The sequence below is a fragment of the Metarhizium brunneum genome, chromosome 2 (genome assembly GCF_013426205.1).
Source record: "Metarhizium brunneum chromosome 2, complete sequence".
NCBI classification, from domain to species: Eukaryota; Fungi; Ascomycota; class Sordariomycetes; order Hypocreales; family Clavicipitaceae; genus Metarhizium; species Metarhizium brunneum.
The window spans coordinates 187,551-213,183 of NC_089423.1; the positions used below are offsets into that span (position 1 = coordinate 187,551).

Here is a 25,633-nt window from a genome sequence, read left to right on the forward strand (position 1 = left end):
TCCCTTGGGCACTGCAATGAATTATTGTTCATTGTACTCCGTATGCAAGGATGTCTCAAAGAGACTGCCAAGTGAGTCTCCTCTCTGCCCGACGTCGGTGCCCGACGGTGTGTGTTCTTTCCACCAGCTTTTAAAGGACAAGGACGCAGTCACTTATTCAAGCAGTTGGCGAAGCGATTCAATGATTTTACATGTCCTAAAGCAACCTTCTGTCTATATACCATACTCTGGTTACCGTTGGTTGCGTGTTCAGTTACAAGAAGCCTCACTTGTCAAAATCGCATACCACTTGGTCGAGTCCCAGCTGCTACGGATTGGCCCAGGCCTCAGGGTGTATCTGAGCAAGGGACTTTCGATAACAGGCTCTTGTTCTTCATCTAAGCTTCACAGCATTACCCAGCCATTGTACAGGTAATATTCCAACTCCTACTCTGGTCCGGTCAGACTCACTAACCTATTCTCAGTCAGCATACCTCTGCGAACAGAGGGTACACGAGGCACACGAAATTTCCAGGTAGCACCGTGGCCTTGGCTTACTGAATTTGGGTAGATGATGATCTATGATGAACAATAATAATTTCGGAGACTCGGCGTATGCTCATCAGGGCCCTGGCTATCAGATCAATGCTGCTGGGGGCACGGTGAATAACACCGTGTATAATGGTGAGAATGCCAATAACGGAATGGCTTGCAGTTTCTCAACTAACAAGACTGAGTAGAAAGAAATGGAACCCCGATTCAGGGGAAGGATTGCTGGAAGTCATTGGCTTTTCCAGAAATGGAAAGTCGGTACTACGATATCGATGCTGCCCAGACAGGAACATGCGGGTGGCTATCCCAGCACGAAATGTATAGAGAGTGGGTTGAGAGAAATCGAGGTCTGCTTTGGATCAAGGGGAAACCAGGCTCTGGAAAGTCGACTTTGTTACGGCATGCTCTGGATGACGCAAAGAAAAAACGCAATGTGAAAGAGAATCCCTTGATTCTCTCATTCTTCTTCCACGGCCGTGGTACAGAACTGCAAAGGACGCCAGAAGGCTTTTATAGGTCGCTCCTTCACCAGCTCAGCAAGACTCCTGACGCAGTGTCAGATGTAGTCAGCACTTTCAAAGAGAAGTGCGAGACTTTTGGTGAGGTAGGCAAAGCGTGGCAATGGCATCCCAAGCAGTTGCGCGAATTGTTCGATTCCGCAATTCTAGAAGCACTAAAGCTTCGGCCTATCTGTTTATTTGTCGACGCTTTAGATGAATGTGGTGAAAAGGATGCGACGATGCTAGCCCAAAGATTCAAGGACTTACTGGACAGTCTCCGGTCCACCGCCTACAATTCGTTTCACATCTGCTTCACATGTCGTCCATACCCTATTGTGGCCTTGGACAGTGCGTTTGAGATATGTGTGGAGGAGGGAAACGGGACGGACATATCCAATTTCGTGGGACATCAGCTTTCAGAGCTAAAACCAACGATATTACCAAGGATTCGGAACTTGATCACCGAACGCGCCAATGGCGTATTCCTATGGGCTTCACTGATAGTGAAGCAGATTGTAAGTCTCAATCTGAAAGCTACGAAATTAGAAAAAATGGAAGACGCCATTCTTCGGATTCCCCAAGAGCTCGACGACTTGTACCGCCAGCTTATCGAAGAAATGGGGTCGGACTCTGTGATGCTCATCCAATGCATCTGCGTTGCCATGCGGCCATTGTCAATAGCCGACTGGCAATGGGCTATGGTTATTAAGACTGATTGTCCATATTCGTCGTTACAGGAATGTCAAAACTCCCCAGATTACAAGCCAGATGATGAGAGCATAAAGAAAGAAATTCAGATACTCAGCCACGGTCTTATTGAGGTCACATCGAATAAAACTATTCAGTTCATTCACCAGACTGTCAAGGATTTCTTTGTCGAGAAGGGTCTATGGCTGCTCAAACCGCTTGGCAGCGTGCCCGACGGGATATCCGAATCCGATTTTGCCGTCGGAATGGCACATCACGAACTGTCTAGAATCTGCGTACGCTTCCTGAAAATGGTGCCGAATACCCAGATCTTTCTCAAGTCAGCTGTAAGGACGCATGATATTCCTCTGTCAATATATGCTACGATAGAGTGGGTGCCACACGTACAACAAAGCGAGCAGAGGGGGATTCTTCAAGATACTGTCCTTCAGGATAATCTCCTCGACTGTTTTCCTTGGCTGATGGAAACAGTTCCTAGCCCGTTTATGCGGTTTTATTGCACAGCATTTGATCGCCTGTTTCAGTACAGTCATCCAATGTCATACTTATCCCACGTTGCGTCAGAATTTGGCCTCACAGGGCTATTACAAGCAATGCTCCGCAGAAGTAAGAGTGTAATTGATGAAAAGGATACGCGTGGCCGAACGCCGCTCATGTACGCTGCAGAGAATGAACACGAAGCTACGGCTAGGCTTCTGCTTGGGTATGGCGCTGATATCGAGGCGAATGACGAGGAGGGCCAGACACCGCTATTCTTTGCCGCTGTGAGTGGACATGAGGGCATCGTACAGCTGCTGCTTGAGCGCGGCGCTGATGTCGACGGGCTGGGGGAGCGCAGGGCACATGGAAACAATAAGAAACATTATGAAGGCAAAACGCCACTCATGTGCGCTGCAGAGAAGGGACACGAAGCTACGGCTAGGTTTCTGCTTGGGTATGGCGCTGATATCGAGGCGAATGACGAGAACGGCCAGACACCGCTATTCTATGCTACTACGAGTGAATATGTGGATATTGTACAGCTGCTGCTTGAGCATGGAGCTGATAGTAATACGAAGGATAAGGTAGGTCGGACACCGCTATTCTATGCCGCTAAGACTATACGTGGGGATATCGTACAGCTGCTGCTTCGGTATGGCGCCGATATTGATGCGGAGGATGATACTGGTATGACGCCACTATGGATTGCCTACGATAACGAAAAAGCGGACATCGAGCGCCTGCTATTTGAACATGAGGCAGCTGAAAATGGGGAATATGATGATATCTAAAGTCAGGAGTGTATTGTCGACGTGCTTCTAAAAGTGGACATGTAAGGAATCTGCGTAGTTGACTGGTTGTTCATCTGAAATATGGGGCGGGAAATTTTGGTCCATGCGATTCATTGTCTGAATATTTAGTATTGCGCCCATGGTTATAGAAATGTTGCCCATGACCTGTCTGGACCGAGTAGAGGTTGTGAGAAGCAACCTGAGAACCTTGGTAACTCACTACTATGAGTGGCTTGTCCACTTACATGTCAATTGATGTAATCGCTGAAGGGTGACTATATCTAGGTAGATAAGTAATTACGAAAGTAAGTAGGTCAAAAAGTAAGCAAGTACGTAAATAGGAAAGTAGGGAAGCAAATAAAACAGTAAGTAATTAACCAACCAACCAACCAACCAACCAACCAACCAACTAACTTCAGCAGTTCACGCCACCCACAAATGTGGCACGTTGCAATAGATCCACCAGACCGAAAGTCGCGGTTGCATCAACTGATCCAGTAGCCAACATTGAACCGGCGACGTGTCAGCGTATCCAGGTTGAGACTGTTATTACACGTCAATATGCTTGCCATTGCATCGCATCCCATGTCGGCATTCTGCAGCGCTACAATACCAATGACTGCTAGCGCTAATGCTGTGCGCAAGAGACGCCCAAGACATTCATTCCCCTGGCTTTGCACTGCATCCCTTTGAATGTGCGCAGGTCCAATTTAGCCAATAATAATTACTTATTTAAAAGATGTATATACTTGGAGACTATAATTTTTAAAGATACTAAGTGTATAAGAATAGACTAGTTATTATTACTAATAAAAGAGTATCTTTAAGTATCCTCAAGTATCATAAAAAAGTGGGTTGAACACATCAATTGGACCTGCGCACATTCAAAGGAATGGGGTCTCGGCAACGTCATCGCACCTTGGTAACTGCTCGTTTGAGCATCAAGCCACCGCTCCAATGCGAGGCACAATGTCGAAAAGGCCCATTGCCTCCATTTCCACAGCCCAGGCGGCGGACCGTGAAGCGCCTAGCGATGCGTCCGAGAACGCGCACAAGAATCCGCGGCCCATGTCGAGCTCCCACGCTCCGCCTCACGCATCCTCGGCAAAGCGACGAGTAACATCGTGCGCTGCGTGCCGCAAGCAAAAGGTCTGGCCGCACATGTTTCCTCCATTGACAATTACCATTCAACTGACGCATCACTCTGTTCACCAACTCAGATCAAATGCGAGCTTCTGACGGAGCGGCCGCCGTGCGAACGGTGCAAAAGGCGCAACATAGAATGCGTCATCAACACCGGGCTACGTAACTCTATTCTCGATCAAAGGTATCAATCCTACACCCTTTCATTTTCCGCCCCTCATCATGCCATGAAGCTAACCCGCATAGACAACTTGCCGTCCTGGGGAGAGACTTGAGCAGAGTCCATGCGACGCTGGAGACGGTGTGCCAGCAGCTCGGAGTAGAGTTGCCAAAACCCCTAGAGTTGGCGGCCCTCAGCAGCGTTGGCACCGGGTCGGGAATGCAAGATGGTGATGTAGACGACGGCGAAGATGGACTGTACGAGCCGTCACAGCACAATTCTCCATCCGCGGTGCCTGCTCCCATCGACGCCTATCTTACCAAACCCGAGTCTGAACCTAGTGCCCCGGGTCCTGCCACTGCCTCGGCTGCACGCTCGTACAAGAAACCGGACATCATTAGCAAAGGACTGATAACGATTGAGGATGCCGAGGTGCTGGTCAACCACTACTTTGTTGAAATGGATCCTATCCTCTATGGATTCGTCAACACGCACAGCACAACCCATGGTGTCAGAGACGGGTCTCCGGCACTGATCGCGGCCATCTGCACCGTCTCTTCTCTGCACCTAGTAGACTACGGCCATTTATTCGAGACGTGCTACCGCGAATACAGACACATCATAGCCACCGCTCTGTTCGAGCGACAGGACGTCGAGCACATCCGCGCCTTGTTAGTCGGCTCGTTTTGGCTCCCCGGCGCGTCGAGGATTCTCCTCTGCGACGCCGTCAGGCGCGCCGGCGACGTCAGGCTCCATCGGCACATCTTCAAAGCCATCAATGGGCTCTCTAACACTTCTCCGAGCCTCCATCACGGCGGTGCCGATCAGGACCAATCCCGCGACTGTGTCAGGTTATGGTATGGCATATTCATGAGCGACCAGCACCAGGCCATCCTCAACAACAGAGAAAGTCTCCTCCCGCTGCATATAGACGTGCTCGAAAAACGAGGAGAGTACATGGACAACGAAGCATGCACCGGCCATGACCTGCGCCTGGTTGCGCAGTCCTCGTTACTGCTGGCCATGGCGAGGATAAAGTCGACTCTCGGGTCCGAGTACCCTACGCCTGTTCCGGAGTCTCGAGCTGCCGAGTTTGTCAACTTCTCTGCCGAGCTGGATGCGTGGATTGACGAATTTCGCCCCAAATTCCGTGAGTTGTACAGGGCCACGGCCACGCGGTAGACGAGACATGCTGACTTGGGGATATCCAGAGCCGAGTCCTGAAATGGGCAAATTCCCGCCATTGGCATTCCAGCTCCATTACCTCTTTGGCAAGCTGTACCTCGGGCACCACGTGTTCCGCGGCTTGCAAGGAAGAATGATTCCAGAGGCACTCCTCGAGGCCGCCCGAATGGCATACGATGCGGCCGTAGCCATCTTCCGGATGATCCTGGATGCCGACGGCCTTCTGTGTAATCTCTGGAGGGTACCCGGCTACATTCACATCATGATTTCATTTGCAGGCCACTTGCTTCTCGAACTATGCATCAAGCACCGCGACCAGCTCGAGATTAACGTCGAGCAAGACTACCGCATGTTGAACGCCGTCGTCTCGGCATTGACCAACATTCGTCTCAATCCTGCACACCCGCTTCGTCGGGTCGCCAGTGGCCTGCAAAAACGACTCTTTGAGTTTGCCGCCCAATACGGAAAGCAGAGCTTGATTGACAACGGCACCGACTGGCCTCGTCAGCATGGAAAAGAGGCCACCAGCATGACAGCATCGGCCTCTGCAGGGGGCGGTGCGCAAGAAACTACAAGACCGCTCTTTGAAATGGGCGCCACGGGTATGCCCGACGACTTTTTCCTTACAGACTTTAGCGACTTTACGTTTCAGGATCCTTCCGTGGATTTTATGGGGGTGTAGGATGTCTCGTGGCCTTTTGTCGTGCTGAGGGTCGGTGAGGGGAGCACAAGCGACGTCCTGTCTTGGCTCGAATGTACAATCAGTCCACACAGAAACGCGTAGCTAGCAAAATTGACCACCCGGCGGCATTCAACTTTTGGTGTTTTTTTTAAAAAAAATATATATTCGACTACCGCTTGTTTTTACAATACATCAACTTCCAAGCCGTCTATTCCTATTCGAGCAATTCCTAAACAGGGCCCTGGGACGGCTGGGGAAATTGACTGTTTGCTCGGGGCTGATTACTAGATGAACTACTAAAATTGTACGCATTCAGGGTTCCTTGTGCCCTCGCAGGCGGATATAACCTGAACTGAGCAATTTGAGGTTGCTGTGATGCCCATGTTTGCTGTTGGGCAGCGTACCGATGTTGTGGATTGAATGCTGCAATGGCGGCTGCCAGCGTGGCCGCCGCCTCCGATACATGTTGAGACGCGGCTGTGAGGGCGGTTGTATGCTCCGCAAGCCGTTCTATAAGCCGTTCAAGCCGTGTTGCATTGGGAGCATTTGTTGAAGCGGGTGGTGAATCCCTTGAAGATGTTGAGTCTCCGCTGCATCCGCCTGGCGATGTTGTAAACGGCGTCGATGGCACGGTTTCCAGGCTGCGCTGCTGCTGCTGAGCAGGCTCATTAGTTTGATTTCCAGCTCTATTCTCATCACCACGGTTTCTACCGGACGAAGCTGCTGGTTGAGAGGTTGTGGCAGCCTTCCTGGGGGCCCGTCGTCGTGGTATGGCATCGTGGTCGGGAGTCCACTTAGTTGCCAACGGGTAATTGAACAGTAACACACAATTCAAAAAACAGTACACGCATCGCAATGCGTCAAATCCACTAGCTCAAGAGGTGATTCATGACCTTACGCGCCGGCGAAAGCATACGCGTAATGATGACGGCGACTCGCGACCGCGTGAGTCACGCCCCGAAAAACTCAGAGCAATCCGACACAACATAAATCGACGAAGTCTGCGCCCGACTTTCACGAAGCCCATCATCTTCCCTGCAATCCACATGGCATTAATTTCACTTTCGAAAATGGCCATCCCGTCATTGCCAAGAGGACGGACTGTTGCCAATGTCGGCCGTGACATTGGCAGAATGATTCGCATGGCCACGGCCATCGGCAAGGCTGGAGCTCTTGTTCTTTTCATCGCTCGTCGACCCGGGCCGCTGCAGGCCACTGCCAGGCACCTCTCAGCCCTCGCCATGGACCTCAGAGAAACGCTCGGTGCTCTCACCAGGTCTCAGGCTGAGGCATGCGGTAGTGCCTAGGCTAGCTGAAACGCCCATGTCCAAGACCGTCCTGCGGACAATGACTGGGAGACTTTGGATGAATTGTCCCATGTCTCGCCAGCCGGGTGAGCGATGCGTTAACTGGCCAGGCAATGTTTGTAGACGGCCGTCACTCATCAACATGAAGGAGGCATCAAGGTGGTAACTATGACAGATGCCCAATGTCAGACACAAGGCGGAGCCGTCTCAAGCCGGTTCGAACTTGATGTTACTGTAATACGCCTCAAAATGATGTATACTCGGAAAGTGTTTAGTCATCTGGTTGTATGTCATGAAAGCAAATACGGCCTGTTCTGTCTAGTCGTATCGACATCAAGTCCTGCTGCTATATCCTGACTTGCCCAGCCTGGGACCGTTGGAGATTGGGGCTGTTTCAAGGTGCCCGCACGACCCGAGATGCACACCATCTCGCGCGTCTTGGAAGCCCCCAGCCCATCTTTCGGTTGACGAGATTCCCGGCTTTCCATCCCCTTGATAGAAACAAAAGGTTCATGTGTTTGCTCCGCCTCTCTGACACAGGAGCCAGGGATGTCGAGTACCGACTACCAACTACCAACTAGAGAGGACCACTTGCGATCTGGCTAAACTGAGCCAGGGCAACGACCATGACAACATTTGGCTTGCTTTAGCAGTGCTACTCGAGGTGAGACAGACGCAGGGATGGTATTTGCCGCCTAATTATCCTCTACGGAGTATTCCGTGCATGCTACAGATAACAGGCCGGGATAGATCACCGATAAGTGATCACACAGATGCGTACAAGCAAGGTTGGCTTGCTGGCCTACATCTACGGTCTCAGCAGAGCTCACGTCGTCAAATCACAACCTGGACACAGGCCCCAAAGCCCCAAACGGTACGACAAATCATGATTGCTGGTAGTCGTTTGGCCCCCACCGACACCGTTAACACTTGTAGCTGCTACATTGTTATCTATTCAAGTCAGCCGCCACCACAAGTTAAGCATCCAACAAGATAACAACATACTATGGCATCATTAGAAACATGCAGCCATATAATGCGAGAGGCCAGCCACTAAAGAATTTTGTAAAGCTCAAGCCAATCAGAAATGGCCCCGGGAGCATTAAGCATCTCACACACACCAGACTGTCTCAAGCCAATAACGCATAAAAACAGTGAAACATAAGTAGATCGGATCGTGCGGATGGGTTTTGTTGAGATATGATCTTTGAGGAAAGAAGCCTGTGGCAAAGACATGCACTAAATATGAACGACATGTCTGGCAGTAGAGTGTCCCCAAGTCCCCAACTCTATGGCTGGTGGCACCGTGGGCGTCAAAATTGACGGTCAGATTGAGACTACTCTGGGTCCTTGTCGGAGATCTTTGTCCTTTTCAATTTGAAGGACACTACTAATGCAGATCACCATGCAGGAGGCAGAATGGCTTGACATAGCTGACCCCATACAAAAACAAAAACTGACGCCCAGTCGTCCAGGTCCAATCGAAATTTAGAATCACGCCAAGCATCGAGATGCACGGTAGTTCCAACTTGCGGCTGATTCGAATTTAAGCACTAGATTAAAAGCAGACAAAAGCTCAACGTTGGACCCTCTGTGTTCAAGTCATACGGGTTTTATTTTCTTCTTCACAGAAACCATCAAATTTGGAAAAATGGCATCGGACTTCGTTCAAACTATCTCTGAGATCCCGTTGGACGTTTGCGACACGATGATGACAGAACAGGCATTGTTCGACTTGGGGGATTTCCACTGGGGGGATTATGGCATCTTGACTTTCCGAAATCAGGAGGGCGAGAACTACTTGTTTGCTGAATGGGACTATGACCTACAACTAGCTGCTACAGATGCAACCATGAATTTGGATAACACCAGTTTCGGGCTGCACAATGTCTCGAGTACTGACGATGAGATCTCCCCTCTGTAGAGGAATGACATCTCCAGCTATTCAGTCTCTTTCTCAGACATGGCTTTGAGTGAAGCTGGGCAACCAGCAACAGCAGGAAACTGCGATTGGAGCGAGATGAGGTATGGACTTAATCCTTTCCCAACAACCTCCGACTTGTCGCCCATGTGGGGTTTTGAAGAGACAGGAATGCCTTCATACGACCACATACTGGCTTCTTCGGATGGGATGTACTATTGTCAGCATGATAAGTGTTCGGGGAGACATGGATTCCCGCAGAGGGGTCTTCTGAGGTACATCGTTTTAGCCTGTGAATGGATAAGCAACTTGCTAAATTCACATTAGGAGACACATGCGCATTCATGTCAAACCAGTCGTATGCCAGCTTTGTCGGTTGGCGGTGGCAGATCGTGGTGACATGATGCGACATCTTGAAACCCATAAATTGCGGGCAGGAGAACATCATATGTCAACCAACAATTTCCGTTGCCCGCGGTGTGATGAAGAAAAGGCTCCGTTCACACGTAGGGATAATTTGTTGAGGCATTTGACGAACATACACGGCCTTACTTCATCTGCAGCTAAAGAGCTTTTGGGGAATAGCAAATAAAATCCAATTTCTACCACTCTGATATGCCATTCTATGTGTCCTTTTCTCTTCAATGCAGACACAACACTTCTTATCTTTGAGTAAAGACTTTTTGTGTTTGACTGATCAGCCAAATTTTGCAATTGAAAACCACTAATATTCGTACAACGTATTTTATTTTCGCACATGTATTGCGCCAACCATCAGGTGTTCAATACAACAGGCCATCAATACGAACACCTCCATCGTTATCATCTGAGTCTTCCGCAAAAAGCACAAGATCACTGCATCTAGTTGCTTCGCTAGTACTCCTCTTGGTATTCGACGGCGTCGATGAGAGAGGTGCGATAGAATCTCGGGTGATTGCCAATTCTGCTTCCGATGAGTCGCTGTCTCTTGGAACTGGTGTGCAAAGTTTCGTTCGTCAGCAACCGCCTCTGAGGGTAAAGGGGGCCCTTACAAGAAGTGATGATGTCCGACATCGCGGTCTGCGAGTCTGGATGCCAAACAGGAGGTTGAGAACATTTCAAGATTTGGTAAATCGCATCAGTTCGTAAGGATTCAATTATCTTGTTCAAAATATCTCGCTGGCGGTCCGACTCGTCGTTCTGTTTCCGGAAAAAGGTCACAGCAGGAGGACCCCAACTTGTCCACACTTTTTCATGAGATTCAGGAATTACCATTCGAGCAGGGTGGTGTTGAAAGTACAGCTTGCAGCAAAAACAAGCGGCTTTGCTGCAGGCAATGTACTTATCATTTGCGACGAAGCTCAACTTGTTGTTAAAGAAGTGTTCTAGGACTTGAATCTCAGCATGAACCGTGGGCTTGCAATTTGAAAATTCTTCCATGAAGCCTCGAAAGATATCAGATTGACGATTTATGTTGTGGAGTGAGCGCTCTATTTCCGATCTTTCCGGATCTCCTTTTTTCAACATCCGACTAAGAATCCCGTTCAACGATGTGTGGGAGTCTGGCTGAGGCTGTGAGACGCTGCGAACCGGGCTGACAAGGCGGACATTAAATGTCCCAAGTAAATAGCCAAGGCTGCAGGCGTCTTGGATGAGTTGCTTGTGAGCAGTGATGCGATATCCCAGTCTTCCAATGTAATGCCTGGCAGTAGCGAAGGGCCCACGCCCATCAAGCGGTCCTCTCTGTCGATCTTCTGATTGTGCTTCCAGCGTCAACGTAGCCATAAACTGAGATTTCGCTGCATCGTGAGCGGAAAGACAACATGCGAGAGAGTCGTCTTCGTGAGTAACAGTCTGAAGCCACGAGCCAAACTCTCGATCTTCAGAAAATTAGCCCCAGATTTGGACAAATACAATAGAGGCTATAATTACCCATGATTTTGTTACGTTTGTGCAGCTTGTCTTTACAACTTTGCGCTGCTCTCTGTAAGCACTTCACATCTTTCCTGATACGTCGCCCTGCGAATGTGACGCAGCGCTGCAAAATTGCCTCTTCGTGGGCGTGGCGTGTCTGTAATGGGATATTGGCCACATTGTTCAAGCAGTTCAGTGTAGTTTCGAGGAAACAAGCTATATTGCCGGTTACAGTATTGGATGCAACCCAGAAGTTGTAGCAATTCTCGGCATCTTCAACACCGATGGCCGTACAAGAGGAGCCACCTTTGTCGAAGTCGCAAATGTACGAAAGATTCCTAAAAAATCTGCGACGGCATGATTCCTCTTCGGTGCTGTCCGTAGGGCCAGGTGTGTGTCTTTTACGCGTCTGCCCAAGCACTCTTAACAAAAAAAGTGGCTCATATAATCTAGCAATGAGTCTTTGGTATGGATCCAATCTAGGTGGGCCAACTTTCTCGGGTTTAACGGGCAATGTCGAATGATTGTTGGTCTGGCATCCTTCCGGGGCCTCTGGAAAAGTCATATCGTAGCTTCTGCTATGTGCAGTGACTGATCCGTAGTTCTTGTACTCTTGGACAAGCAGCTCTTAAGTACTTAACCCAGTGGCCTCTAGAAAATGCATCAGTCTTTGCTGAGTTTATGAGAAGCACCACAACCGCACTCACTCCTCCTCGTCGCAGGAATACCAAGGGTGTTCAGATGATATGCGAGATGGCATCGGCAAGATGCGGGAGGCCAACATGCGGGAGGCCAACATGCAGGAGGCCAACATGCAAGGAAGCCAACATGCGGGAGGCCAACATGCAGGAGGCCAACATGCAAGGAGGCCAACATGCAAGGAGGCCAACAGTCGCAATTTCAAGCAACAGGGGATAAGAAACAACCTTACCATGCAACCCTTTACTGGACCCGATGTCTGAAAAAGCAAAACACCTATTAGGATACGAGCTTTCAAGTTTTACCATGACAGGTAATCATGGTCATTCAATTGGCCTCCGGATATTGTTTGCAAAGCCGCTACATTACGGTAGTGGTCTAACGGAAGCAGCTGAGCAAAGCAACGCATAAAGAGGCGGTGTATTCGAAATTACGATAATGGACATAGTGAAACATAGCATTTGTACAACGCTTTACGTCATATTACGCCCACAGAGTAACATAAATACGTCTTGAGATCGCCTTAAAGAACACCTAAGATAAGAAGCGTAACTTTTAAGCTGATATTAGCGCGGTAATAACATGGACTTTAAAGATGCTTACGTTATTAATTAGCACTTATGCATGCTAGCAAGTCCTACTCTAAGAAATATCACCGAGAACTTTATAAATTCCCCCCTTTTGACACCAGCGCTACTAAAGCACTGCCAGACTCTCTTAAGCCATACAGCATTTACTTAATATGGACTTCTTAGATCTATAGTATGTGAAAATGGTAGCAGCTCTATTTAACCTAACGGCGAGTTTGTGCGGTCCAGTTCTCGCCTATTTTATAATACGATGGCCCCCTTAAGTACCTTCATCTGCGGGTCCTAAGGCTTAGGGAAAAGCCATACATTGTCTTGCCTGCTAGAGAATTGTCTTACGGACTCTGATGCTGCTGACCTTCAAAAACCACTCACAGCCTTAGTCTTTCACTATGATGCATTTATATTAGATGACGGTGGATCCCCATGTAAGGCGGCATTTCTTGCGTCACTGCGTGGTATCAGAGCCCGTATGCTATGCTCACCTTCTAATCTATCCACTATCCGGGTGAGCTTTACCTTCCCCACTAGTTTTGAAGATCTCAGAGGTTATTAATATCATTAATAGGATATATACGCCCGCCTAAATATTAATATAGAGCCGTTGCAAATTAACAGCAAGGATCTTAATACCAAACGTATGTTGGATCTTATGGTAGTAAACTAAGACAATGCGGCGGCTCCTCTTTATATATATGTTATTCACTGTATCTTAAGGGAAATACGCATAGCCCAGCAAGTTTCAGGAGAGCGTTTTAGCTATAATAAATTTAAGTTATTACTTTTATCCTCTGATTTAACGCCTTCTTAACTTACACCACTCAGCCAGCAGCTGTTAGTACTGGAGAGTTTCATGCTGTTAGCGGCACCAAAAAGAAAGGGGAAAGGCCCAAAGGCTCCACCAGGGTCAAACTGGGCAAGCAAGGTAAGTACTCCTCAAAGCTCATTAACCTGTACTAACATTAACACAGCCTGGCCTGCTCACTATAGTCGACCTCTCTTGTCCCTGTATTACACCGGCAATGGCATGCTCCTTGTTTAATGTCTGCCTGAGCATCTTTCTAGAGCAAGAAATCAATTACGGCCGGGTGGTAGCTCTTAACGAAGCACACAAGGTGAGTATTTTAACGCTGAAGACCAAAGAATGGCACCTGACATTACATTTGCAACTTTAGTACATGTCTACTTCTCCAGAGTCTTTTACGTTGACGAACACACTGCTGTCAGCTGTCCGGTTATAGCGGCACCTTGGGGTTTAGGTAATTATATCGTCACAAGAGCCCACCATAGCGCCAGCTCTTCTAGATCTATGTTTAACCACAATCATACATCGTTTTAGTTCACCTGTGTGGCTCAGAGCTCTGCGAGCTTGCATAGCCATAAATGTTGGAAAAAGATCTGATGCTGAGCATAAAGATAGCAGGTTGTTGGGAGAATCCATCTATGATATATTTGAGACCATAGTAAGTCTTAGCACGGGGGAAGCCTTGATATTTTATCCGAGTACGCCGATTAAAGGAAGCATGAATAATGATTTTCAGCCAAATGTATTGGGACAATCTCATGTTAGGGTCAAAATTCGCGCGAGACTCTTAGAAGACGGCGGTAAAAGCATACTGGCTCGCTAGCGTCTATACTTTAGGAAAGATGGACTAAAATTGGTTGTCATATCTGCCCATTCAACCTAATAGATATATGAAAAGGTATCTGTACTGTCGTGCTCATCCACGACTCGAACGGCATGCTAAACTATGTCTTATTAGCGAGTCGAATTTATTCGTCATTGTGGCGCTAGAGATTTGGGTCATATACGGAATTTTTGGCTTGACTTTCTTGGAAGTGAGCCCATGACACAGAGCACCTGGTCCAACGGGAGATGATGGAGACACTCACTGTAAAAGATCTAGGGTCTCGTCCCGATTTCTTCCTCATCCTGATTCGAGTCTCGCCCGCCGCGGACCTGCGTGGTTAGCCAAGAGTTCTTGAAGGTGGTTCTCAATAACAACATGGCGGTGGTGGTTAACGTCACCCCACCACGCCCGAACTATTGGAGTCGGCTGGCCATCTACACAGTGTAATGGGATTACCATAGTTGTGAAATGAATGACATGGCTGGGAAATGAATAGAGTCTGGTGTCTTCAGATCTCGGTGTGGTGGGGTGGATCGACATTAATTTCCTCCCAAATGGGGCAAGTCATTGCTTTTTGCACTGCCGCGATGTGGTACTGCAGGTATCAGAAACGACTCCTTGCTACAGCTTCTCTAAATCAGTAAAGCTGGTCACAAGATAAATAGCGCGTTTATATTTATCTTTTATTTATTTTTTAGATAATCCTTATTTAATATAATTAGTGACTTTAGCGCTATTATACTTGATCTTTTATGAATTCTTGTTGGTCTGATATATACTTTGCCTTAGTGTATATAAGTGTTTTAAGGCTATTAAGATCGGCGATTACTGGCCGTGTTTTACTATTTGACTCAGACTATTAAGTTAATAAATTAAATTATACGTGGCTTTACTATTAACTCTGGATGAAATAAAGTGTGGGTTAGTCTTATAGGTAGCTTAGAAGTTTAAGCTTATTCTCTCCTCTATATATGTTTTCTCTCCGGTAGTTAAGGGCTACCTATATAATTAGCGGTAAAACACACCTTTAAATGTAAAGACCCTTCTTATTTATTATCTACTTTATAGACTAACTCTAGAGTTTTAGTAGCTAATATTCCTTAGGTATAAGACACGTTATAAGGGGAACTTTATATACTATTAACCGGAAGAATATTAGTAATAATATTAATTAAGCTGTTATTAAAAGTGCTGCGTCAGCGCTTAAAGCTTATAGAAGACTAAGAATTGCCTTAACTTATACTTCTTTACGGGAATTAGCGCGGGCACGATTAAGGGTGGCTTCCTAATAGGTTTAATATATAGGGCAGAGGCTAAATTCTGATCTTGTGCTATATAAGATAAACTAATAAAAGTAGGATATATAAACTATACTAAGCATGTAGTTTATAGTACTACTAGTATAATTTTTAGTATTATTTAAAGTATAGCTATAAAAGGGTTATATAAACTCTTATTATTTACTAGGATAAAGACTTATTAAGGCAAGTATAAGTACTTTACTAGTACTATAAATAATCTTATAAGAGAGTATATATTAGAGACGCTATAATCTTAGAAATAAAAGGAAGTAAGTTATTATAATATTAATTTTATACTAAAAGTACTAATAAAATATCTTATTCTATAATCTTGGTATTACTATTTATATTAAACTTAGAATTAGATAGGATTTATATTACCTCCTCTAAAGTTTATAAATAATTAAGAAAGGAATAAACTCCTGTAGTTTATACTATTATACCGGTATAATATAAAAGAGGGCTTAAGTTTAAGAAATTTATTACAACCTAGTTATAAGCTGCACTGTAAATCGCAAGTTAGGCCGGCTATATAAGCTATAAAATAATATAAGTATAATAGGTAATAAATTAATAATTAAAATAAGCTATTAATAAAAAAAAGTTTATTAGTTATTTAATAAATTTTAAATAAATTAATAATATATATATAATTAATATTTATTAGAATTTTAATAAATAAAAAATAAATATTATAATATATAAAAATTTTTAATTTTATTTTATAAATAAATTTTAATTTTTTAGCTTTTAATATAATTATTATATTAATTTAAGCTTTACTTATAATTTTTTAATTTTAATTACTTAATTATAATTTATTAAATTATAATAAAAAAAAAGGCTAGTTAATTACTAAAACTTACTAGTAATATAATTAATAATTATATCTAGCTAATTTAATATAATATAAATTAATAAAATTTATACCTAACCTTTATAAAACTTATTATTTTTCTTATAATTATTTTATTTTACTTTTATATACTTAATTTAAATAAATTATTTTATAAAATAATTATTTATAAGTTTTTAGCTTTATATTACTCTTTAAAGTACTTATTAATATTAAACTTAATTAATAATTAATAACCTAAAAAAAATTATAATTATAATTAATATTAAAAAAAGTAATAAGCTTAATATAAGTAAATTATTTATTATAACTTTAAGAATTAAAGCTAATAAGCCTAAAAAAATAATATTAAAAAAGCTATTATTATAAAAAATATTAATAAAAAATATATTATTAAAAGTTAAAAATACTAAAAAAATTAAAAAACTAAATAAAATAATAAAAAATATATATAAAAAAAAATAAAAAAATAAATTAAGAAAAATATTATAAAAGTAATTAATAAAAAGTAGCTTTATATTATAGTTTTTCCTTTTATTATAAAGGGTAATTATAATTTATAACTTATTATTACCCTTTAAAAAAAGTAAAACTATTAATATAAATTTATTTAATAGCTTTACTTTTAGTATTATTAGTTTTATTAAACTTTTTTATAATTAATATAATAGCTTTTTTAAAGCTATATTTTAGCTTTATTTTTTTAAAAGCTTTTTATTTTATATTTTTAATAGCTTTATTATTTTTTTTAATTTTTATTATATTAAAATTTTTAGCTTTATAATAGCTATTCTTTTTATTATAAAAGGCTTTTAATCTAGTATTAGTTATAATTATATTACCCTTTAAGCCTTATTAGCTTTTAAACCCTAAAAATTATAATAGGTAATTTACTTATATTAGGCTTCTTAGTACCTTTGCCTATATTATTATTATTTATAAATAGCTATAATAAATATTAGTAAGTATTTATAAAATATATATATATATAAGAGTAATAACTTATAATTAGTTATATTAGGTTTTAATAGTAAAAAAAGTAAATAATTTAAATATAAAATTAACTTAAAATATAAGAGAAACCTTATAAATATATTATATATATAGGTATTTTAGGTTTTTAATATAATTTAATATAAGTTATAATTATAAAGTTATAATAATATATAAGGTTTAATTATATAATAATAGCTAAGGCTATTATAAAATAGCTATAACTAGTAAGCTATAATATAATACTAATTATACTAAAATAATTTACTTTTCTAGTCTTTTACTATTTTTAGCCTAATATAACCTAATACTTATTATATAAGCATAAAATCTAAAATAATATTAGGTTATATTAGGCTAAAAATAATTAAAAACTAAAAAAATAAACTATTTATATATATATTATAATATATTAAATATATTAATATAATTAATATTATATTATAATTATTAGTTAAAATTATTTTATAATAGCTTTAATTATTATTATTATAAAGGTAAACTTTATATATTATAATATAAATCTATTAATTTTATATTTATAATTTATATTAAGTTATATTAAAAACCTAAAATACCTATATATATACTATATTTATATAGTCTTGCTTATATTTTAAGTTAATTTTATTTCTTTTTATTTAAGTTATTTGCTTTTTTTATTATTAAAACCCTATTATAAATAACTAATTATAAGTTATTACTTTTATATATATATATTTCTTATAAGTACTATAATTGCTTACTAATATCTATTATAATTATTTATAAACTATTATATATAAAGTATATATTAATAATAATATAAGTAAAAATACTAAAAAGCCTAATATAAATAAATTACTTATTATAACTTTTAAAGGTTAAAAGCTAATAAAACTTAAAAAATAATATAATTAATAATAAATTAAAAGCTTTTTATAATAAAAAAAATAACTATTATAAAGCTAAAAAATTTAATTTAATAAAAATTAAAAAAAATAATAAAATTATTAAACATATAAAAAAAAGTTTTTAAAAATATAAAACTAAAATATAATTTTATAAAAGCTATTATATTAATTATAAAAAAGCTTAATAAAGCTAATAATACTAAAAAATAAATTATTAAATAAATTTATATTAGTAGTTTTACCTTTTTTAAAAGAATATATTATATATATAAGTATTTTAGGTTTTTAGTATAACTTAATATAAGTTATAAGTATAAAGTTAATAAGCTTATATTATAATATATAAAGTTTACTTTTATAATAATAATAATTAAAACTACTATAAAATAGCTTTAATTAATAATTATAATATAATATTAATTATACTAATATATTTAATATATTATAATATATATATATATAATTTATTTTTTTTAGTTTTTTAGTATTTTTAACCTAATATAATCTAATATTATTTTAGATTTTATACTTATATAATACTTATATTATATATATAACTTTATTTAATTATAAAATAAAATAATTAAATATTAATATAAATTTATTAACTTTATACTTATAACTTATATTAAATTATATTAAAAACCTTAAATACTTATATATATAATATATTTATAAGGTTTTTCTTATATTTTAAGTTAATTTTATATTTAAGTTATTTACTTCTTTTATTATTAAAACCTTATAATAATAATATAATTAATTATTAGTTATTATTTTTATATATATATATTTTTTATAAGTATTTATTAATATTTATTATAGCTATTTATAAACTATTATATATAAATTATAAATAATAATAAAATAACTAAGTATAATAAGCTATTAAATAAGCCTAATATAAGTAAATTATTTATTATAACTTTTAAGGGTTAAAGCTAATAAAACTAAATAAGTAATATAATTATTAATAAATTAAAAGCTTTTTATAATAAAAAAAATATTTATTTTAAAGCTAAAAATCTTAATTTTAAAAAAATTAAAAAAATTATAAAAATAATTAAAAATTTAAAATAAAAGCTTTTAAAAATATTAAATTAAAATATAATACTAAAAAAACTATTAAATTAGTTATAAAAAAAGCTAATAAAGCTAATAAAATTAAAACTAAAAAGGCTAAAAAAGCTAAAAAAGCTTATAAAGCTAAAGCTATTAAGTAAATTTATATTAATAGTTTTATACAAGATTTAACTATATAATAGTAGCTGAGGCTATCGCGAGGTGGCCGCGACTAGCAGGCCACAACACGGTACTAATTACGCTAGTATATTTAACGCGTTATAATATATATTACGACCCAGCCGCAAGCTGTAGTATAAGTTATAAGAGTAGGCTAAACTATATAAGCTACCGTGTAGTATAGGTAAGAGGGACTATAAAATAATAGTTAATATAAGCTATTAATAAAAAGGTACTTATTATATATAAAATAAGTAATATACGTAATTATAATAAGATTAATATAAGTAATATTATTACTTATATTTAAGGTAAATAATTATTATAATATATAAGAACCTTTAAATTTACTTTATAAATAAATTTTAGCTTTTTAGCTTTTAATATAATTATTATATTAACCTAAGCTTTACTTATAACTTTTTAACTTTAATTATTTAATTATAATTTATAATTTATTATTAATATAATACCTAATTACTTAAATTAATTATTTTAATTATTTTATTAATATAAATTATAATTAATTTTTTTTTTAAAAATTTTAGCTATTATATATTAAAAGCTTTTATTTAAATAATTATTATATTACTTTAAGTAATATCTAATAATTATTAAAATAATATTTATAATATTTACTTTATTCAAGGTAATTATATTATTAATACCTTAAAAACTTTAAAACCTTAAACTTTAAAATATTATAAATAAACTTATATAATTATATTAATAAGTTAAGTAATTTAGCCTTAAATATTAAATACTTATATTAAAATAAAAAAACTTAAAAGAAATTATTAAGCTTAAAGTATTAGAATTTTATAATAATAATCTAAGAATACTTTAAGAATTTTTAATTTAGCTTAAAATATATTATTAATTTTACTTAAATAAATTAATTAATATATAAATAAAAGTATTATATATTAAAAAATATATAATAAATATTATATTTATATAATTTAAATTAATTATATAAAATTATTTTATTAATATAAAAAATAATTAAAAAAATAAAATAAAAAAAATATTTATTAATTATAAGAAATTTAAAAAAGTAATTAAAAAAATATTTAAATTAATTAATAAAATAAAAATTATAATTATTTATATAAATTAATTTAAATAAAAAGAATTTATATTAAATTATATAATATATTTTAAATAAATTACTTTAATATTAAATTAAGAAAATAAGCTACTTATATTAGCTTTTTTTAAAAAACTAAAAAAAAAAATTAAAAATAAGCTATATAAAAAAAATATATTAAATAATTTTTTAAATTATATAATAATAATAATTTAAATTAATAATAAATAATATTAATAATATATATAAAAATAATAAGAAAAGGAAACTTAAAACCTTATAAAAAAAAATAATAAGCTAATTAAAAAAAAAAATAAGAAAAACCTATTATTTATAATTATATTTTTAATTTTAAATAAATAAAACTTAATATTATTAAAAAAAATAATAAAAAAAAAAATATTATAATTATAAAAAACTAAAATATTTTATTAATAAATATAAAAAACCTAAAAAAAAATAAAAGCTAGTATTAAAAAAAGATAAAAAATAACTTAATATTATTAACTAATAAAAAAATAAAGTTATTAAACTAAAAGTAAAATATAAAAATTTTAATTAGATTTTTTATTATAATAATAATTATTATATTTATATAAATAATAAATAAAAAAGTAAATAATTTTTAAAAAAACTAAAAAAATTAAAAAAAAAATTATAAATTTTATAAAAAATAAGCTATAAATAATTAAATAATTAATATAAAAAAAACTAAATAAATAATTAATAAAAAAAAAACTTTTATAATAATAAAATAAAAAGAATTTTATAAATTAAAATTATTAAAATATTTAAATAAAAACTTATATTAAGAAATTTTTAATTAAGTATAATAATAAGTAAAAGTAAAAAAAATTTAAAAAAAATAATAATATAAGAAAAAATAAAATATATAAATTTTTATTTTTTTTAATAAATTAAAAAATAAAATAAAAAAAATAAATATTAATAATAATAATATAATTTTAAATATTTTAAAAGTATTTAAAAATAAATAAAATAAGAAAAAAATACTAATAAAATTAATAATTATATAAAAGTAAGCTATATAATAATATTTTCTTATATTAATAAGAAAATATTTTATAATTCTTATTATTATAATAAATATTATTATAATATTAAAAAACCTAATATTATAATACCTAAAAAAAAAAATAACTTTAAACTTTTATTAAAATATAAAAATTATATATAATTAATATAAATATTATATATATTTATAATATATTAAATATATTTTATAATTAAAGTATAATTAAATATATTTTTAATTAAAATAAAAAGATATTTAATTAAAGTATTATATTTTAAATAAAAACTTTTAAAATAAAAAGTAAAAATAATTAATAATAATTAAATAATAATCTTAGAATTTAATTTAAATATACTTATTAAATATTAAGCTTATATAGATTTTATAAATATATATAAATTAAATATATATTAATTATATACCCTTTATAATAAGGGGGAAAACTATAATATAAAGCTACTTTTTATTAACTAACTTTATAATATTCTTCTTAATTTTCCCCCTTATTTTTTTTTTTTTTTTTTACTTTTTTAGCTATCTTATTAAATTTATTAACTTTTTTAGTATTCTTAGCCTTTAATAATATATCTCTCTTCTTATTAATATTCTTTGTAATAGTAGCCTTTTTATTGCCTAGCTGTGTTATTTGTAAAGCAATTTGTTTAAATTAGGTGTATAAAGGCAAAATAAGGTGATTATAGGGAAGATAATAGGCTTTATAAAAGTTAGGACTTTATTAATTTATATTATATTAGATTACTCTAAGTTTTTTAGGGTATAACTTATATAGTTATAAGTTGCTGTTATTATTATGTGCTTTTACTAGTATATAAGGTTATAAATCACCTTTTAAGCTAGTAGATTTAACGTATTATAATATGTGTACTATTTTTTTAATTATATATTACTACCTTAAACAATGAGACGGCGATTTCACCACCAGTTGTGGTTGTTTTGCCCACCGAGGCTGGTGGACAATATGCCCAAAATCCAGCGCCGCTTTAAGACCTCGCAGCAACTTCTCCTGGTGGGGCCATTACATCAGCGCAGCGCCATGTACCTCCAAAGTCCCCTTCTGCCTTGCCAACCATGCCCCGCCGCAGCAAGGCTCGAGCTCTTGAAGCAAGCCCCTCCAGGCAGGAACCGGACGTCAAGGCTGCTTTCTGGAAACCACTTTCCGGACACCCCAATACGAAGGCACAACCACCAAATATGGCGGCATTGCACGGATCGTACTTAAGGGGCACTCACCCCGCCTCAAGGACGGTTGGTAGTGCAGCATTTGTGTTCCTCTTTGCTGCAGACACTCGCCACGCCCAACCGACTCGCCACCGCCTAGAATCGGAAGCTTCCAGCCATGACACGTCGAGCAAACTCTTCCGCTCCATCTTACGACTCAGACGCCTCGTACTCCCCTGAGGACGATGATGTGGAAGATGAACTCTTTGACCGGAATGGCTCCGACCACTCAGAATCTGAAACAGAGGCGACGGATGTCGAAGATTTAAGCCTTGACGACGAGGATGGCTGCGACGACATCGACGTCGATGACCAGGTTCAGTTCTTTGGAGGAAACATTCATCCCCCGGAGTACTACCGACACGCTGTTGAGAGTTTCAACGAGAGCGCCTACGAAACTCAGGACTACAGCGACGGTAGCTTGCTGCTCCTAGACGCCTGTGAGGAGCAATGGCGCCAGTATGCAACCCGCCATACAACTTCCTTCTCTTTGCTGGCTGCTAATTTGTCTGCTCCCCACCCTCTAGATACTGCAAAATGCTGGAGCGCGACCCTCAAAGCTGTTTTGAGTCTCTCTCGCAATCTAACGCCCTGCCCCTCCTGTATAACTTTTTCGACTGGTCACTGAATCAGAAAATCGGCAAGGACGGAAGGAAGAGGAGAGGAACTAGGAAGAGCAGCTCCCTGGGCACGTACTGGAAAGTCTTCCGACTCGTCCATGAGAGAGCCACGGGAAACAAGCTTGATCCGAAGCTGAATCGGCGTATGCACAAGGTACGGTCAATCCCTGCCAACGCGAATGTAAGTGGCTAACCAAGTAGGTGCTCCGAGATCTCGCCAAAAAACATGGCCTAAGCAACGAGAAACGTGTGAATCGTTGTATGACAATCGAAGACCTTAAAAAGCAAATTGAGACGACAATCAGCACAACTGAGAAGTCGTTCAAGCTAGGAGAGCTGCGCATTCTTGCTGTTCTATTTCTCCTCCTCCTCGCACCTGCAGGAGCACGCCCTACGTCCATCTTGCGTATGCGGTTTGGAGATATCCGGCTCGTGCTGGCGAGGGACCCAGAAGGCGGGCCACACAATATTCTAATTAGATTCACACTGGCCTTCACGAAGACATATCTTGGGGTCAAAGACGCGTAAGGAGGCCACGACCTCCCTTTTTATCGTTTTCGGGAACCAATTATTAACATAACATACTGTAGAAAAACTTACCCTATCCCTGAGAATTTGTATGACCCTTCCTTGCTACTTAGCCCGCATGTATTTTTACTTGGCATTTTGTTCCGTCATCGTGCGTTCCGTGCGACAAGCCTCGCCTCTCCCGCACAGCTGGCTAATCTCGACATTCACCCGCAAGAGCGAGAGTTGCCTCTGCCGTTGAGGGATGAATTGAAAGAGACACACATATTTCGTCGGGCTGTGAAAAACCTGACTGGTTTTGAGTTATCTCAGGATAAGCCCATATCCTACCAGATGGTTGCCCAGTGGATCAGAAAAGTCGGCGAAGTCTTAGGGTTAGAGTATCCCACTATTCCCTACAACTTGCGCTATAACGCAGCAAATGAATTCGACCGGAGCGGTATGTCCCGACCAATGTCTAGTCATGTACTTCAAGCTTACTCTAGTCCCAGCCGATATAAGCGAGGCGCTGCGAAATCTTGCCATGGGTCATGCCAATTCGACACCATTCCAGCGCCACTACCTGGGCCGGGAAATTGGCGCAGACACATGGGCTATTCTCCGGCGACAAAAACCACAGCAAGCCTTGATTATGCAGGCCTGCAGTGTCGGTCACTCGATAAGCAAACGACGGCCCACGGATCTCACACCTGAACAATTAGTATCCGTGAACAATGATGCCCTAATTAAACGGTTAGAGCGAGACCTACGACGCCATCGTCAGGGGTCGAAGAAGTACATGGAGCTCCGCCGTGAGTTGCGAAATGAGAAGCAAAGGCTGAAGAGACAGCTGAAGCAGAAGGTTCGGGATGAATGGACCGCCGAACAGGCTGTCGACGACATCGAGCGGCAGTTGCGAGGTGTCGGTTTTGCTAAGGGAGCGGCGAACGCAACTGTCTCTCCCCAGCGACCAGCTCAAAAACGACTCATGGAGGCTCTCACTGTTCCCCTTGGCAATACACTTGAAGGTCAATATCAGCGAAGAGACAACGCCATTAGCGCCATTATGGCTTACTGCGTGGTTGAGGAGGGCCAGACCATCCAGCGCCATACACCCTCTGTCGAGTCCAGGTCGACCTTTATATCTGAACCACCAGTGAGAAGCCCCCAGCACATGGCTCTGATGTCTGTCTTTGTCAAGAATGAGAAGGAGAGGCCGAGAAGGTGCTTCATTTGTGTTGGCAAAGCACTCACCCTGGCTCCTGATGACGTGGCTGTGGAGGGCCTCGTACGTCAGTTCTATACTCCGGGGGACCTAAATAAGCACTTCCGTCGAAGCCATCTAAGCAATATGCAAATGGATGAGAAGATAGAGTGCACGGCTTGCTCCATACCACTCGAACATAAGCAGCACTTGCTGACCCATGCTCAAATAGTTCATGGGATTCATCTGCGTCATCAGCAGCATGTTGAAACCGATGGGATTGTATTTTGACTCAGTTGCACTTCTGTTATTCAATCTATTTGACTGACTTAGATAGTTAAATCATCTCAATGCACAAATTTCCTTGTCAGGTTACCCTTCTGGGCCCTTATTAAGAATTAACCCTGTGTTGTACCTGTGTTCACGGCACGCGT

At 38.3% G+C, this 25,633-nt stretch overlaps 7 protein-coding genes across 7 annotated transcripts; 6 read left to right on the top strand and 1 right to left on the bottom strand.

The window, feature by feature from the left end:
- Positions 1-563: 563 nt before the first annotated feature.
- Positions 564-3,010, top strand: G6M90_00g030380 (uncharacterized protein; the record flags this gene model as incomplete). Its single annotated transcript, XM_014683972.2, has 2 exons — positions 564-663; positions 720-3,010. The coding sequence occupies 2 exons, from the start codon at positions 564-566 to the stop codon at positions 3,008-3,010; spliced, it is 2,391 nt and encodes a 796-aa protein (XP_014539458.2).
- A 969-nt stretch (positions 3,011-3,979) lies between these two features.
- prtT_1 (Transcriptional activator of proteases prtT) lies at positions 3,980-6,180 on the top strand (the record flags this gene model as incomplete). The annotated part of the gene is made up of 4 exons (XM_014683973.1): positions 3,980-4,159; positions 4,231-4,337; positions 4,400-5,463; positions 5,525-6,180. 4 exons carry the CDS (start codon positions 3,980-3,982, stop codon positions 6,178-6,180), a joined length of 2,007 nt encoding a protein of 668 aa, XP_014539459.1.
- Positions 6,181-7,250: 1,070 nt separating this feature from the next.
- On the top strand, positions 7,251-7,487 carry G6M90_00g030400 (uncharacterized protein; the record flags this gene model as incomplete). The annotated part of the gene is made up of 1 exon (XM_014683974.1): positions 7,251-7,487. The coding sequence occupies one exon, from the start codon at positions 7,251-7,253 to the stop codon at positions 7,485-7,487; it is 237 nt and encodes a 78-aa protein (XP_014539460.1).
- Positions 7,488-9,138: 1,651 nt separating this feature from the next.
- Positions 9,139-9,411, top strand: G6M90_00g030410 (uncharacterized protein; the record flags this gene model as incomplete). Its single annotated transcript, XM_014683975.1, has 1 exon — positions 9,139-9,411. The coding sequence occupies one exon, from the start codon at positions 9,139-9,141 to the stop codon at positions 9,409-9,411; it is 273 nt and encodes a 90-aa protein (XP_014539461.1).
- Positions 9,412-10,281: 870 nt separating this feature from the next.
- G6M90_00g030420 (uncharacterized protein) lies at positions 10,282-11,323 on the bottom strand (the record flags this gene model as incomplete). The annotated part of the gene is made up of 2 exons (XM_014683976.2): positions 10,282-11,267; positions 11,320-11,323. 2 exons carry the CDS (start codon positions 11,321-11,323, stop codon positions 10,282-10,284), a joined length of 990 nt encoding a protein of 329 aa, XP_014539462.2.
- Positions 11,324-13,609: 2,286 nt separating this feature from the next.
- On the top strand, positions 13,610-13,828 carry G6M90_00g030430 (uncharacterized protein; the record flags this gene model as incomplete). Its single annotated transcript, XM_066130058.1, has 2 exons — positions 13,610-13,702; positions 13,763-13,828. 2 exons carry the CDS (start codon positions 13,610-13,612, stop codon positions 13,826-13,828), a joined length of 159 nt encoding a protein of 52 aa, XP_065986433.1.
- Positions 13,829-22,986: 9,158 nt separating this feature from the next.
- Positions 22,987-25,527, top strand: G6M90_00g030440 (uncharacterized protein; the record flags this gene model as incomplete). Its single annotated transcript, XM_066130059.1, has 6 exons — positions 22,987-23,327; positions 23,396-23,642; positions 23,690-24,012; positions 24,079-24,455; positions 24,508-25,283; positions 25,432-25,527. 6 exons carry the CDS (start codon positions 22,987-22,989, stop codon positions 25,525-25,527), a joined length of 2,160 nt encoding a protein of 719 aa, XP_065986288.1.
- Between the last annotated feature and the right edge of the window lie 106 nt (positions 25,528-25,633).